General features: G+C 35.8%; 1 protein-coding gene across 2 annotated transcripts; it reads left to right on the forward strand.

Moving 5' to 3' along the window:
- The first annotated feature begins 260 nt into the window (after nucleotides 1-260).
- Nucleotides 261-12,591, forward strand: LOC149239409 (ABC transporter E family member 2-like). Of its 2 annotated transcripts, XM_089373409.1 has the most exons (13): nucleotides 261-468; nucleotides 1,682-1,797; nucleotides 7,264-7,349; nucleotides 7,499-7,596; nucleotides 7,696-7,813; nucleotides 7,945-8,034; nucleotides 8,462-8,766; nucleotides 8,876-9,071; nucleotides 9,157-9,342; nucleotides 9,523-9,627; nucleotides 9,730-9,792; nucleotides 10,107-10,352; nucleotides 10,503-12,591. In XM_089373409.1, the coding sequence occupies exons 2-13, from the start codon at nucleotides 1,695-1,697 to the stop codon at nucleotides 10,620-10,622; spliced, it is 1,716 nt and encodes a 571-aa protein (XP_089229535.1). In that variant the 5' UTR covers nucleotides 261-468; nucleotides 1,682-1,694; the 3' UTR covers nucleotides 10,623-12,591. The 2 variants fall into 2 exon arrangements, with proteins under 2 accessions (XP_089229535.1, XP_089229534.1); XM_089373408.1 differs by having other exon boundaries at nucleotides 264-468; nucleotides 9,523-9,792.
- The last annotated feature ends 2,469 nt before the right edge of the window (nucleotides 12,592-15,060 follow it).

The raw sequence follows: 15,060 nt of genomic DNA on the forward strand, positions 1-15,060 counted from the left end.
TAATTAATTGATTATAACATTAACAATAAAATGTTATGGTTCTTGAAATTTCAAATTCAAACTTAATAGGAATCAATGAACCCAATTGTTTTTTACCAAAATAGTTAAAAATCATAATTAATTATAGTCCCATCAAAAAATTATATAAAACATATTCGACCTTAAAGAGCGAAAAGAAACGAATATACTCTGGTAACACTTTGCCAATGGTATATAGTATATACTACGTATACTAGTGCAGTGAAATTATTATGGCGAATTCCTTGATCCACGTCATGTGAGTGTACTGTACATGTGTACAGAATATCGAGGTTGATATCATGGCGGTGGAATCGAATGACGGCCCAACAAAAGTAAAAGCATCGCAATGCCAAGGGATAAGAGGGATCGAGTATGTTCAGAGAAAAACAGTACTGCTCATTGAGGAGAAGCCGAGGAAACCTCCCTTATACAAGCACTTCATTCCAGGTAACTTTATCTTTCTTCTCTCGCTTTTATTAGTTTTTATCATTCGTCGCATCCATTCCTAAGCAGAAACAGCGTGGATCTTGTGCTTCCAGCTGCCCACACGCAACCTGTTTTGTCTGTCTTTCTCGCGTTCATTTCAATACAGATATAATTAAGATTTTGTTTGAATGTGTATTTGTTTTAAGTTTTTAAAATTTATCATAATTTAGTTTTCAAATTAATATTTGGGGATAGTTATTTTTAGTGTTTGCTAAGTTAATGTAAGTTGATTTATTATTGTTATTTAAAGAAAATCATTTTTAATTAGGGTTTGAGGGAGACATACTTTCACTCTGATCAGATACTTTTAGGTTTTAGGCCATTAACTTCTTTCTTTAAAGAAAGATAATCTCTTAACCAAATAAAAACAATTTTAAAACATATGCACAACCTAATCTCTTAGTATGTATTATTAAAATAGCTTTGAATTTTTTTAACACATTATAATTTTGTAATAAAAACAAGTTTTTTTAAATATAAATATAAATTTAGCAATACCTGTCACCACTGAGGTCTACAATATACACTTCTAATATTTATAATTCCTTCCATTTAAAAGATTTTTACCAAATTTCATATCAAAATGTTGATTTCTATCTTCCTTATTTTCAACAGCTAGAAAAAGCCTATTGCTAACGTGTTTAGACTACTGGCTTAGTTAAAATGATTTTATAATTGAGAATAGGTTTGGTTAATTTGTAAAGCTGGGTGTTTCTTCTGTCATCAAGGATCAAGATTCAAATTCCCAGAGATAAGTTTGATCCTTGATTCAAATTCCCAGAGATAAGTTTCACCCTTTATGAGGAGCATGACCCTGGCCATTCATGGCAGGTACCAGTGCTGGGTAAATTTGGCAAACTAAATACCCTACCTATGACATATCGGCTAAAATGATTATTCTAAAGCGTTGTTAGCTGGAGTGGATGGAAATCAGGGTGCATGGGATTGTAGTATGTTGAATAGCAGTTTTTTTTCCTCTTCTTGTGAATTGTTATGTTATTTGAGGCTGCAGAATTGTTATGTTATTTGAGACTGCATTACTGTTACTGATATTTTCATCCAGCACAATCGGCTTTACTGTACTAATTCAATCTAATTTATTTATTATTTTGGTCTCTCCTATGTATTGCAATCGAACAGCTTTAACTCTGACAATTGCTTGCATTTGGAGCAGGTGACTTGAAAAAATGGCTGATCGCCTAACAAGAATTGCTATAGTAAGTTCAGATCGCTGCAAACCCAAGAAATGCAGACAAGAGTGTAAGAAGAGCTGTCCAGTTGTTAGAACAGGTGCGCTTTCCTGTTTTCGTTTTGTTTTCAGAGTGTATCTCTTGGAACATACTATTTCTTTTTAAGTGCATTCTAACCCAACTTTTTAAACTTGGCTTCTTTTGTCACGAGGCTCTGTCCTCTTTACCATTTCATAGGATTTTACAATACCTTTCAAGTTTTGAAAATAGAGATTGATCTTTGGATAATCCACCAACCCATTCTGTAATGTTTTCAGTTTTCCCTTGCCGCTTAAGTTGTAAACAATTTCTGAGACAAATCTGCTGACCAGTTAATTATTAGTATCTGTGATATATTCCATTACTACAACCCATAATTAGAGTAAATCAACAATTTCTACTCATAACCAAGAAGTCTTGTTGAATCCATTTGGAAAGACATCTGAGAAGCTTTCCATGTATAAATTACAATTATGTTGTATTTCTAAATTAAATAGGCTGGTATTTAGATATGGTGAGCCACTCATGGCTGTAGTATTTGGGGTTCAATGAGTGAGCCAAACAATGTAAGGGTGTACAATTCTTGTCCCATCTGCTGACAAGAATATCATGTATAGTATCACAGAAGGCCTCTGGTGATGTCTCATACTCGGGGCACTCACTCTGTAGAATAATGCTCCTCACAGACTCAATCATGGAATCCCATCCCTCATAAACCTCTCCTAGGATGGGTTTGTTTGTATCTGTAAATCAAAGCAAAGAAAGGATAGGGTCCATGATCTGAATAATTAGATCTACCCTCTCCCACCAAGCATCATCTAGCACTGTGTCCTTCACTCTTTTAGAGGCTACCTGATTTGTCTTTCTCCAAAAAGACCAAAACTCAGAAATAACCATGGACCCAAAAGTGGTCTTGACCTCCCTCAACCTCTTCAACATCATGAATGAAGAGGCAAACCATGTATCAACAATCTTCAACAATGATAGATTGGTCTACTCCTTGTAGATAGTGACGACATTTGTATGATTTTGCACAAAGTTACGGATATGTCGTGCATCCTCAATAATGTTACCAATCCAAAGCACATCAGAAGCAATGGATTTCAGTGCTAAGTTCAATGAATGGACAATGCAAGGTGTCCAAAACACTTGTGGATATTTAGCTTCCACAATCATGCCAACAGCCTTGCAAACAAGTGCATTATCTGTAATGATTTGCACACAAGAATCAACACCTACATCTTCAATAACTTTAATAAATAACTCACCAATAAATTGTGCATCCTTGTATTCTCCAAGTGTATCCACTGCTTTCATGAAAACTGGACCATTCAAGGAATACACCATGAAGTTGATGATTGGGTGTCGTGCTGGATCTGTCCACCATCAGAAACAATGCTAACCCTAGATGTTGGCCATGATGCTACAATAGGCTCAAGCATTTTTTGCACCTCTTTTTTTGCCTTCGTCAACAATGTGGTTCTCAGTTTCTCTAACCCAGGAGGCACATACCTTGATGGAGCCCCTTGAGTTAGAGCTTGGCACATCTAAATAAATAAAGGTGAGCGTGCAACATTAAATGATATGAAGTTTTGATAGAAGAAGAAGGCAATGGTGAGATCAAGCTCTTCCCGTCTCTCTTTTTGGAAAATCTTGTCCATTGGACCAAGTGCAATTGCTCTTCTTTTTGCTGCTTGTCCCCCAATAGAACTCTCAAATGGAAATTTGGTGGTGGCTTTCCTCAAAAATGGAAGGGGGTCTTCATTCTTGGGTTTTCTTGATTTTGAAGCCACATTTTCCATACCAATAGTGGACTCCTTTTCCAAGTCTTTTCTCTTTTGTAAAGGAACAACTTTACAAGCTCCAATCCCACAACCCGGTAAAGCCAACAAATGGGCTTTCACATGGAAATATGTGCTTTTGAAAGCAATGTGACAAAAGTTGCATCTCCATTGCACATTGCCTCCTCCCTTCCCCTTGGTGCTTGTCCCATCCTCTCTTATGACATATTTCCACAATGGATATTTATCAATGTTGTCTCTAGGTCCTCCTCTTCCCTCAACATTACTTGCAGCAGACTCTGATGATATTGGGGGAGGAGGGGCATCTCCAATGGAGACATTCTTGCCCTTCCTTTGCCCCCTAATTGCTGCCTTTGATTGAGCCATGAATACTGTAAAAAAAATGAACAAAACATGCACAAATTTGTAAACAAAAAATCATATACAAACTGCTGTAATAGAATAAGAAATGCAAAAAAATGGAGCTGAAATGCACTTACTTGTTGCTTGAATCTCCTTGCTGAACGCTCTACTCCCTTAGCTCCTTACTCCAAACTCTTATGATTTATCTCCTTGCAAACAGCTCAAACAATGCAGATACAAATGACAAACAGCGTGAAAGAATAGAAGAAATGTGTGCTTTTTAACCCGCGGCAGGCATTTTTCTGGGATAAGAATCCTAAAATCGGGATTCGCTGGTCATGTACGGGATTTGTACAGGATTCGTATGAATCCTAGTCGGACTTGTCAAATCTGATTTTGGGATAAGATTTTCCAGCGAATCGTATCGGACACACGAGATTCAGGTTCGCCGGGGTATATCAACGAATCCGGTTACTTAGATCATAGGTTATTCCATATAGAGAAGGATCATTTGCTTCAAATTCTTATAACATGTCCACTTTGCCTCCATTTTCTTGTTCTCTTTAAATTATTTATTGTTCAACTATCAGAACATTAGCAACTGCTTTTCCTCTGCAAGTTCCCTCATACTATTTCCAAAGGAATGCATAATTTTTCACATAAGAAACTTTTTGAAGTGAGCGGACAATAAGTCTTCTCATAGCTGTGTTGTTACCTCCTAATCCTTAATAACTTGGCTTGGTTCGATTGTAAAATTTAGTGACTTGTCCTCTGTTTCACTAATTTTCATTAGTATCTTTCATATATATTACTTCCCTAGATCCAAAGTTGATGTGTGAATGTGAAAGACTGAGCATAATCTCCACATTAACACTAGGTGAAGAACATTGTCATTAATTGTAACACTTGCCTTGGGGCATTTGTGGACATGTTTGGTAATGTGCGTAGACATTGCAGGGCTGGAATCTAATGTCCTTTTCATTCTTGTTTTGAAATAGTGGGATAATTGCTATCTCCACATGATTAAAGATCCAATGCTCATTAATTTGACTAAGGAGTCCCTCTCCACTTTTTCCATTTCATCCTTGGCTAAAGAGGTGCCCCTCTTAGCCATGATATCCAACTCCTTATTTAACTCACATTTGATGTGAAATATTTATAAATTTTTTACTTCAAATATTCTTGTGCTATGATCTTGGCCAATCTGTTGTCCAAAGGGTGAGACTTCCCTAGCATTGCTTTGATTATATTCACGGAGTCTCCCAAAACTGTCAATGGAGTAATATGCAATTCCCACGCTAGAATAAGACCTCCTAGTAACACATATGCTTCTGCAATAGTATTTGGAGCTTTCTGTAATCCTCAAGAATATTATGTTACTTGCATTTCTCCAAGATCATAGATTATCCCTCCACTCTTACCACCCCTAAGGGACTCAAATTACATTTCATTAGTGTCAAATAGGAAATAAAGAAAACATAATTTAACTTCCAAATAAAACACATAAATAAAATTCTAAACTCTAATGGCTTACATGGCAATACTCCTTTCTTGGACAACAACAACACACCCAAATAATTTGCTAGCATCTCTTTTGTGAGCTTCTTGATCAGGTATCATCCTATGAAGACAAGTAAGGAACTCTTCCATAACCTTGAAATTGAAATCAATGTTACATGAGTAAGCATAAGTGGGGTTGAGGAGAAGCAAAAGGAGATAATGTTTCCAATCACTGTAATTGGGGCATTAATATAGCTTAGACATAGATGGTGAAGCATTTGGTTCCAGTTGATTGAAAGGTGTAGGCTCTGGTGTCCATGGATCCATCGTTCAAGTAGATGCTGCGGGTTCTAGTTCTAGTTCTTGTGAATCAGTTGTAGTAGAAGCAAGATGGAGAGTTGCATTTAGCAATGAAGTCTCAACCTATCCAAGGCTTTCTCTCACTTGATTTATTTTAGGGCCAACAAGAATAATGATACCTTATGCTTGCTCATCAAGTCCACTACTTGTATAACCCATTTGAAGAAGTAATTTGGAACCAATACCTTCAATATACTTCTCAAAGTTGGGAGAAGAAAGCTCATGACTAGCCAACATTACAAGAGAGGAAGTTGCATCAGAAGAGGATAAAGTATCCTTTTGCAAGGTGTCAGGTACCCTTTCCTTCTCCCCTTTAGTATTTCTGAATCCACTTATTTTTGTATAGGCTTTGATTAAGGTTACAAAAATTTTGGAGGGATGTATCTTTTTCAGCTAATTTTTGAAGCAAAGATCATTGTCATTCTTCAGGTTTTGAGACTTGTCAACGAATTTGGTATTAGATTTCTGCTGTAAAAGATTGCACTCCTGAAGTTCGGTATTAGTATTCAGCAATTGGGCAATAGCATCCTGAAGCGAAGCAATCAAATGATTTTCAAGTTGAATACATTAGGTCTGGAGAATATCTTCTCAAGAGTTTTCCATGCATCTATAGGAGGTTGTCGGTTATAAATATGGAACCATATTCTCTTACTGTTTTTGAAGTATTTCAGGTAGGAGAGTTGGCTAGGAATATTTGGTGGCCACGGGAAGACTAGGGTTAAAAACCTCTTCCCTATCATTTTATAAAGGATATTATTTTGGAGGAAAGAGTATTTTAAAAAATATGTTGATTCCACACAATAACACATGAATATGCCTTTAAGGAAATATAGTCAAGAAGTTCCATTGTCCTGTGACGAAATACAATTGGTAACGACCCATTATCTAGGGAAATAGAGAACAAAATTCTGCACCTTTATAATCTTGATGTGAACTCAAGATTATACACTGATACTAAATGTCATTGAAAGCAGCCTATAACTAGGGCCACATATTAAAAACATTAATGATAAATATACAAACACAATACTAGGAAAATTAGAAATTATGACAGCTTGTGGTTTAACTTTTTAAGTTAATAATCTATATCTCTATCTGGTCTGTTACTTCCAGTATCAAGGAAATACATGTTGGGAAAATGATATGGAACTTCACTTCTAAATATAGAAACCCTTGTGAAATCATGAGAATACACATTTATATTTTCCTTGGTCTGCTGTAGGTGGGTAAATTGAATGCATTTATGTTTTTTGCAAAATAAATTCATTTTATCATTGTCGCTGGAAAATAATACGGAGCTTCAATTTCAAAAATACCAAATAGTAGCCCTTCTGAAATCATAGGAATGCACAACTATTTTTTTTATCTGACTTACTGTAAGTGGGTAAATTCAAGCCATTTATGTTTTGTGCAAAACTAATATCATTTTATCATTTTTACTGTTTACTGGAACAGTTCTTATGTATTGAAATATTCTGCTATTGTTGATTATGCTAAAGGATTCTGAATTATTCATTGTACAGGAAAGCTCTGCATAGAAGTTTCTTCTTCCTCCAAAATTGCTTTTATATCAGAAGAGTTGTGCATTGGCTGTGGTATCTGTGTTAAGGTTAAATTATTGTTTTGAATAAAATTGTCTATTCTTGGTTTCCATAGAATCATGATATCTTAATAAAGAAAGTGCAGTCTTGTGCAAAATTCAAAGCATTTCATAACGACTGTGTTTTCAAAGCTAATTTTATTCTGTTTCCACTACAGAAATGTCCATTTGATGCTATCCAGATCATTAACCTACCCAAGGATTTAGAAAAAGATACAACACATCGATATGGGCCAAACACATTCAAGTTACATAGGTTAGTGCGTCAGTATATACCTTGGAACTGGGAAAAACAGCTGTGTTTTACATTGCACTTTGTCAATCTTTAGAAAGATTGGCTGTTATTGTATTGCAGGTTACCTGTACCAAAACCAGGACAGGTCTTGGGACTTGTTGGAACCAATGGTATAGGAAAGTCCACTGCACTCAAAGTGCTTGCTGGAAAACTGAAGCCCAATCTTGGCAGGTTCAATGTAAGGACTTGGATGTCAAGCTACCGTTCTTAACTTTTAGTATTTTAATGTTGTCATATATTTTGATCCTTTACTATGTTCTATGTTAACTGTCATATAAGTCAGGTTTCATAATGGCTTCTCTTTTGCAGAATCCACCTGATTGGCAAGAAATTCTTACATATTTCAGGGGATCAGAGCTACAGAATTATTTCACACGTATTTTAGAAGATAATTTGAAGGTTTTTCTTTCTCCAAATATCTCACTTTAAACATTATTGCCTTACAAAGGAGAAAATTGGGACTGCATATGCAGCTTAAAGCACTAGACATCAAATAGACTGGAATAAGCAACTATAGATAAGGTGCATAAGTGTATCTTATTTCTGAAAGGTTTGGAAAGTTGAAAGATAAAAAATTTACGCATGACTATCAACATTAGTCACCATATCCAAAAAAAGGATGATTCCATGCACATGTGTTGGAAAGAGCTGGCACACTGAAGATGCTCTTGGACATGTTTTCTGATGATGAAAAATATGAGGGTCATGCTAGCTTGCCCGAAATAGAGTCCAAATTTTCATGCAACCAGTTGATTTATTTGTTTCTAAACAGCATTTTGACTTGTAGTTGGCTGATATGATTTTTACTTGGCTGATATTGGACTAGGCTATAATCAAGCCTCAATATGTTGATCATATACCAAAGGCAGTTCAAGGGAATGTTGGTCAGGTGCTTTCTCAAAAGGATGAAAGAGATATGAAGTCCGAGCTTTGCACTGATCTTGAACTGAATCAGGTTATTGATCGAAATGTTGACGAGTTATCTGGAGGAGAATTGCAGCGGTTTGCTATTGCAGTAGTTGCAGTTCAACATGCTGAGATATATATGTTTGATGAACCCTCAAGTTATCTTGATGTAAGGCAACGGCTTAAAGCTGCATTAGTAATCCGGTCCTTGCTCCGGCCCAACAGGTCAAGTTTTAGTAATCTGTTAGTCATTAAATCTACTTTTGTTTGATAAGTTTGCTTATTATTTAGTTCCTTCAGTTGCTACTGATGGCGGAGTATTTTAATTTTTCAGCTATGTTATTGTTGTCGAGCATGATCTTAGTGTCCTTGATTATTTATCGGACTTTATTTGCTGTCTGTACGGGAAGCCTGGCGTCTATGGTGTAGTAACGCTTCCATTTTCGGTCAGAGAAGGGATAAATATCTTTCTGTCTGGTTTCGTGCCTACTGAGAATCTTCGTTTTCGAGATGAATCACTTACGTTCAAGGTTAACTTTCTTTAGCTTCATGCAATCTTCGCATTCTTTCCTTCAACCTTTATATTGAACTCTTTAATGACTTTAGTCTTCGCAGGTTGCAGAGATTCCGCAGGAAAGTGCAGAAGAGATAAAATCCTATGCACGCTACAAATATCCAAGTATGTCTAAAACACAGGGCAATTTCAAACTTGATGTAGAGGAAGGAGAATTCACTGATTCACAGATTGTTGTAATGTTGGGAGAAAATGGAACAGGAAAAACCACCTTCATACGCATGCTGGTATGGAACTGTCATTTCGCTCTGTGTTTTCTGGGGATATTAGTTGAATCCGTTTTTCCTTATTATTTCTTCTAAGGTTGCCTATTTATAAAGATGAGTTGAACTCAATCCTGAGTTTATTTAATGTTTTCAGCCATGGCTGACAAGTATCTTGGCTTATTAAATCATCTTCTCTCGCAGGCTGGATTATTAAAACCAGATACAATCGAAAACTCAGAGGTGGAGATACCTGAATTTAATGTTTCATACAAGCCACAGAAGATAAGCCCAAAGTTTCAGAATTCTGTAAGGATTTTATTACACCAAAAGATTCGAGATTCATACACTCATCCTCAATTCACATCTGATGTCATGAAACCCCTCCAAATTGAACAATTATTGGATCAGGAAGTTGTAAATCTTTCAGGTGGAGAATTGCAGAGAGTAGCGATATGCTTATGTCTTGGCAAGGCATGCTTTTCTATACACCTTGACTTACCTAAGAGCCATTTTTTCTTTTTCCCATTGGACTTGCTAGGAGATAACTTCATACTTTTCTGCTCATTAAAAATGCTTTAATGCTTACATGTTTATATATGAGCATGTTCCATTCTGTCTGCATTCATATCATACATTGTCGTCTGGTATTGCAATAGTCAAAGAGTTATTGGATTTGTAAGAGGGCACTGGGAATCACATTTGGAGTAAATGTTTTGTTCTGACTGTGCCCCTGTATCATCGGTCCGGTAACTGTAATTTGACAAAGACTTCACATCTTTGTGCAGCCTGCAGATATTTATCTCATTGATGAACCAAGTGCGTACTTAGATTCTGAACAGCGTATTGTGGCAGCGAAGGTCATAAAGCGATTTATTCTTCATGCCAAGAAGACAGCTTTTGTTGTTGAGCATGATTTTATAATGGCAACATATTTGGCAGACAGGGTTATAGTATATGATGGGAAACCCTCTCGGGAGTGTACTGCCCATGCTCCGCAGAGTCTACAAACAGGAATGAACCTCTTTCTATCAGTAAAGTTCTATCATTTGCATTATCCATGATCCGGCTATTGATAGATCTGATTTTATGTAGAAAATTCCAATCTATGTTTCCCTTAATACAAAGTTTGACTTCCTCATTTTTCCAAGTTTTAACATTGTGGTTTTTATGTTTTCTGTCAGCACCTGGATATTACATTTAGGCGAGATCCGACGAACTACAGGCCTCGTATAAATAAATTTGATTCAACAAAGGACAGAGAACAGAAGAATGCAGGGACATATTATTATCTGGATGATTAATTCTTGTCACTCAGAGTGTAATACACACGAATGGTCACAAGCCAACAAAATTATGCCTCTCTGTGGCGGCCATTCTTTGCAGGACTTATTCTATGAGCCCACAGACTGTAAATAGTACAAGTTCAAAAGCTACAGTGATGGGTTTTCTTTGGGAATCGCAGCTTGAATGTAACATTGGATTCGATAGAGGATGCTTGGAGACTAGCAACTACCCAGTGATAATAGTGAGGCAGTGGATTCTGCTTCTTACTGCTGTTTGTGCAGGGAGAGAAAGACTGCTCAACAACGATTTTGCAGTAAAATGGAGTTTAAAATTTGAGGGTCTCTTTGTTTTAGTTAAATATAGATTTAGTTTACCATAGGAAATTGTATGCTCTAATTCTAATTTCTTGTATGCTAAAGAGCTAAATGCATGTTTTATTACAAGAGTGCATGCTATCGAGTAGAAATGTTTTCTTATTGTGACTTGTTTATTTGTCTCTGCAACTTTCTCTTCTTCAGAGAAAAACAATTTTAAGAATATCGGGATCTAGACGATCTAAGTTAATTATGACAAGATATTGTATTGGCATACAGTCTTACAGAGCTTTTGGTGCATCGTTGCCAAGGTTATCTTTTCATGCTTTTGCCATGAAGTGAATCCTTTGACCCTCTCCTTTCATGTCTATTATACAAACCGGTCCTAATGCCCACTGTCCCTTAACGAAAAAGTAAAGCGTCCAAGGCCTTAGGATTAACCTAGGCCGAAACTTCAACATTTCATTAATTGACCTGGGATTTCATGGAATAATCTCATGAACGTATAGCATTGAAAGAGTGTATGAAACGGCAAATTGACAGAGTCCTAAATTCAGTCTAAGGTCATTTATTGTGTGCACTTTTCAAGGGGTCTAGGTATTTGTGCCCAAGTTTCTTGCTTCTCTTTACAGAAATTTGTGGCAGATCACAATGTATGTTAACATAACTTTATTTTCTTACACAGTCTTTGGCCTTCTCTGAAAAAGCTCCAGTAATGGAGAGAGGCACAATGGGCGATCCTCTATGCAGAGGACAGTGGTCATCCACCCAACTGTGAATGATTTCTTAATCTTTGAATTTGTTGCAGAGGATGATAGAGACGGAGTTCTAATTAACAGGCTTTGGTTTATGGAGGGCGTGGATCTCTTTTATAAAGCTATGGTGCCCTAGGTTTAATTCACACAAAAAATATTGCTGGAGGTCCTGATATTGGTTTGCTTGCCTATTCCACCCTAAGAACACTGGGGTAGCTGGAGTCTAAGAGCCATTGGTAATACATTTTGTAGGTTCATTACGATGCCTCCAAAAACTAACAATAATATTCTTGAACATGTATTTATGCTGATTTAGGCTATAAGGCCTTCCTGATCAAGTGGTGTTGAGTGGAGATGGAATCTGGACACAAAGACTGCACTATGAAAGCATTGCTTCATGATGCAGAGTTTATTTTGAACATGGACATGTGATGGCCTCATGCTCAAAAGCAAAATCTTCACAAACTACCAAAGAGAAAGACATAAAGCCTCACTGGTGGAAAGAGTTGAAGATGAACGATCACTGGGTGAAACTCATCGGAAACTCTGACAACTGATATTATTGCATCTCTACAAAGATGGAATAGAATCACTGATATGGCCATGATTCAGGAGGCAACTAATGTTGTAGTTGTGAAACAACTGGAAGAATCTTGGGAAGGAGAAGAGGAGGCATGAATTTTGATCTTTGTATCAGGGAAGAAAGCCAAATCCTATGGCATCATTAACTGCAGCAAAGCAAGTGATGGTGTCAGGTACTCTAATAGTGCCCGAACAGGGCACTGCTTGGATCAAATGTAGGAGAAAAAACAGGCAAAATGGCAGAATAAGAGATTAGAATCGCACTGATTGGATCAAATATAGGAGAAAAAATAAGCAAAATGGCAGAAATAGGGGATTAGAATCTTATGCTGAGAGTTATTTACATTTGGATGTGTAAGATCCCGTCGTGAGGATAAGCAGAATATTGAGTAGTCATGCCACTGCATGAACTTGACTGATCATATTTGTAAATAGCTACTTAGACTTTGCAAAAAGGGTTAAAAATGAATATTAGAACCAGGATGTGAACTGTAGTGGGTTATGTCCCCAAAAAGGTCAATTGTGGATATACATTTTCATTATGGCAATAAAACTATCTGAAATTTATTATGACAGAATAAAATAATTCTGTTTTCTCACATGTTTGATCCATGGTAACAAGAATGCATCAAAAGCGATTGCTGAATCAGCTTTGAAATAGAATTGCATATAAGGCGGTTAGTGAATTGGCAATGGAAAAAATGTAATGTTCAAAGATTACCAATTACTATGTTCATATGTTTATACTGTAAGTATTGTATTGATAATAAAAACACCATGGAAAGAACACTAAATTATTAATGGTGTATTATTAAATACATAAAGGAAAAATGTTATAAATATCATTGATATAAATTTTACTATAATTACCTTTTTCTTTTGCATCTCTTTATAAAAGATTGACCATTTTATATTCTCGGGAAGGGAAGAATAAAACTGAAGTATATGTCTGTTTTGATCTAAGGCTATAGGAATGCATTTTTGATCTTCTAATAATGAAAAATAGGAGGAATGAGTTTTCATTCCTCTGTTTTCTTTCTCAAATTAAATGTATTAATTTAATGTAATAATACTAGAAAGGAAAAGAGTGATAAGAAAATGCAGAGAAGACTTAAAAAAATGCAAAGAAGTCTGGGACATGTTTCTAAACTATCTCTTCAATGTGTTTGTACAATCAGTATATTGGTAATGTCTTTTTAAGAAAAATATTGAAATTTAGATGAAGGGGAATTTTATTGTATTCACAATATACAATGGACTTGAAAGATTCAAAATAGAGATTTATGGCAAAACTTGCAAAAAATCTCAGCAAATTATTTATGCAAGAATAATTTAAATGGTATAAAGCATACAAAGTGAAATTGATGAATGTAGATCAAACTTGGTGAAACTCTAAAAATTATCCAGATGAAGTCAAATATGATAAGAAGTAATAAAACTGTGTTAGATTTCAACAAATTGGCAGCATCCAATATTCAATATTGGCAAACTTATCAAGTCTTTCTCATCCGAGTAAACATGATTCATTTTGATGGTGGAGTTAAATTGACTCGTTAAAACCATTCTAATTTAAAAATAAAATAAAAACACAATACTATCCATTCCTAAAAAAAGAAGAGTTACATACTGTCTACAAGTGGAAAAAGGCACTATAAATTCTCCCAAAGGTGCAAGGTAAAATTAGATCCAACATATTCTTCAACCATATAAGTGAAGAAAAAACATCAACACTTACAACACTATAAAGTAACACTCAAACTATGACAAGAGACTCCACCAAAATCAATCTGGGAAAATTCTCTCAATTTTCACGGGAAGAAATCATCAAGAGATAACCTAGCTATCCATGTTTAAAAAACGCAAAGAAGCCTTCGAAAATGCAATGAAATCTAGGAACAACTTTCCAAAGCATCTCTTCAATTTTTTTAGTATGATATCAATATTGGTATTTTTTTTAAAACAAAATTTTGAAATTTAGATGTTTGGCGATTTTATTGTACTCCCAATATAAAATGGACTAATAAATCCAAAATGGAGAGCATGGAAAAATTTGTGAAAAAACATACACAAGAAATATTTAAATGGGATAAAGCATAGATAGTAAATAGGTGAATGTAGGTCAAACACAATGAATCTTGGTAAAAATTATCTAGTTAAAATGTAATGAAAGTTGGTTAGGTTTCATCAAATTGGAAACATGGGTTAAACCCATAGAGTATTAGCAAACTTGATCAAGTGTGGTTGAGTCTTTTCCTTGTTAAGCTCCATTGATTTTACACAAAAGCTACCTTGATTTATGGAATTGCAGCTTTTCTTAACTTATGGAAACCAACTGCAGTAGTTTCCTTAAGTTAAGAAAATCAACTGCAATTACTAAATTTATAATTGGGAGCTACTGAAGTGGTCCATCACTTTGATCTGATCTTTACCTTGATTTGTGGTTTTTCTAACACATAGCTTTTAGAAGCTTGATGGAAGCTTAGCTATATGTTCATCTGTTTGGTCCCCAAGCTCAGATCTCAACCCCCTTCAGTTCTACACCATCTAGCTGAGATAGCAGAGCTTGGAAGTGCCTTCAGATCATTTGTCTTCTTTCCCTTTTGCTTGTGCAGCTGGAGCGTGGTGTTTCAGAAGGAAATTGCATCAACAGTGTCACCAATGGCTGGAGGTAATTCGTATCCCTGGGCATTAAGTTTCAGTGATTCTTTTCAGTTCTTTCCGCATGCAGAATCACTGTTTAAGTTTATTAGTTTTCTAACAATTGGTATCAGAGCCCTTTTACCTCTGCCTTGCTGTGTGTTGGC

The sequence above is a fragment of the Pinus tabuliformis genome, chromosome 8, assembly GCF_031772625.1.
Source record: "Pinus tabuliformis cultivar Carrire ecotype Pingquan chromosome 8, CPIR1, whole genome shotgun sequence".
Lineage (NCBI taxonomy): Eukaryota > Viridiplantae > Streptophyta > Pinopsida > Pinales > Pinaceae > Pinus > Pinus tabuliformis.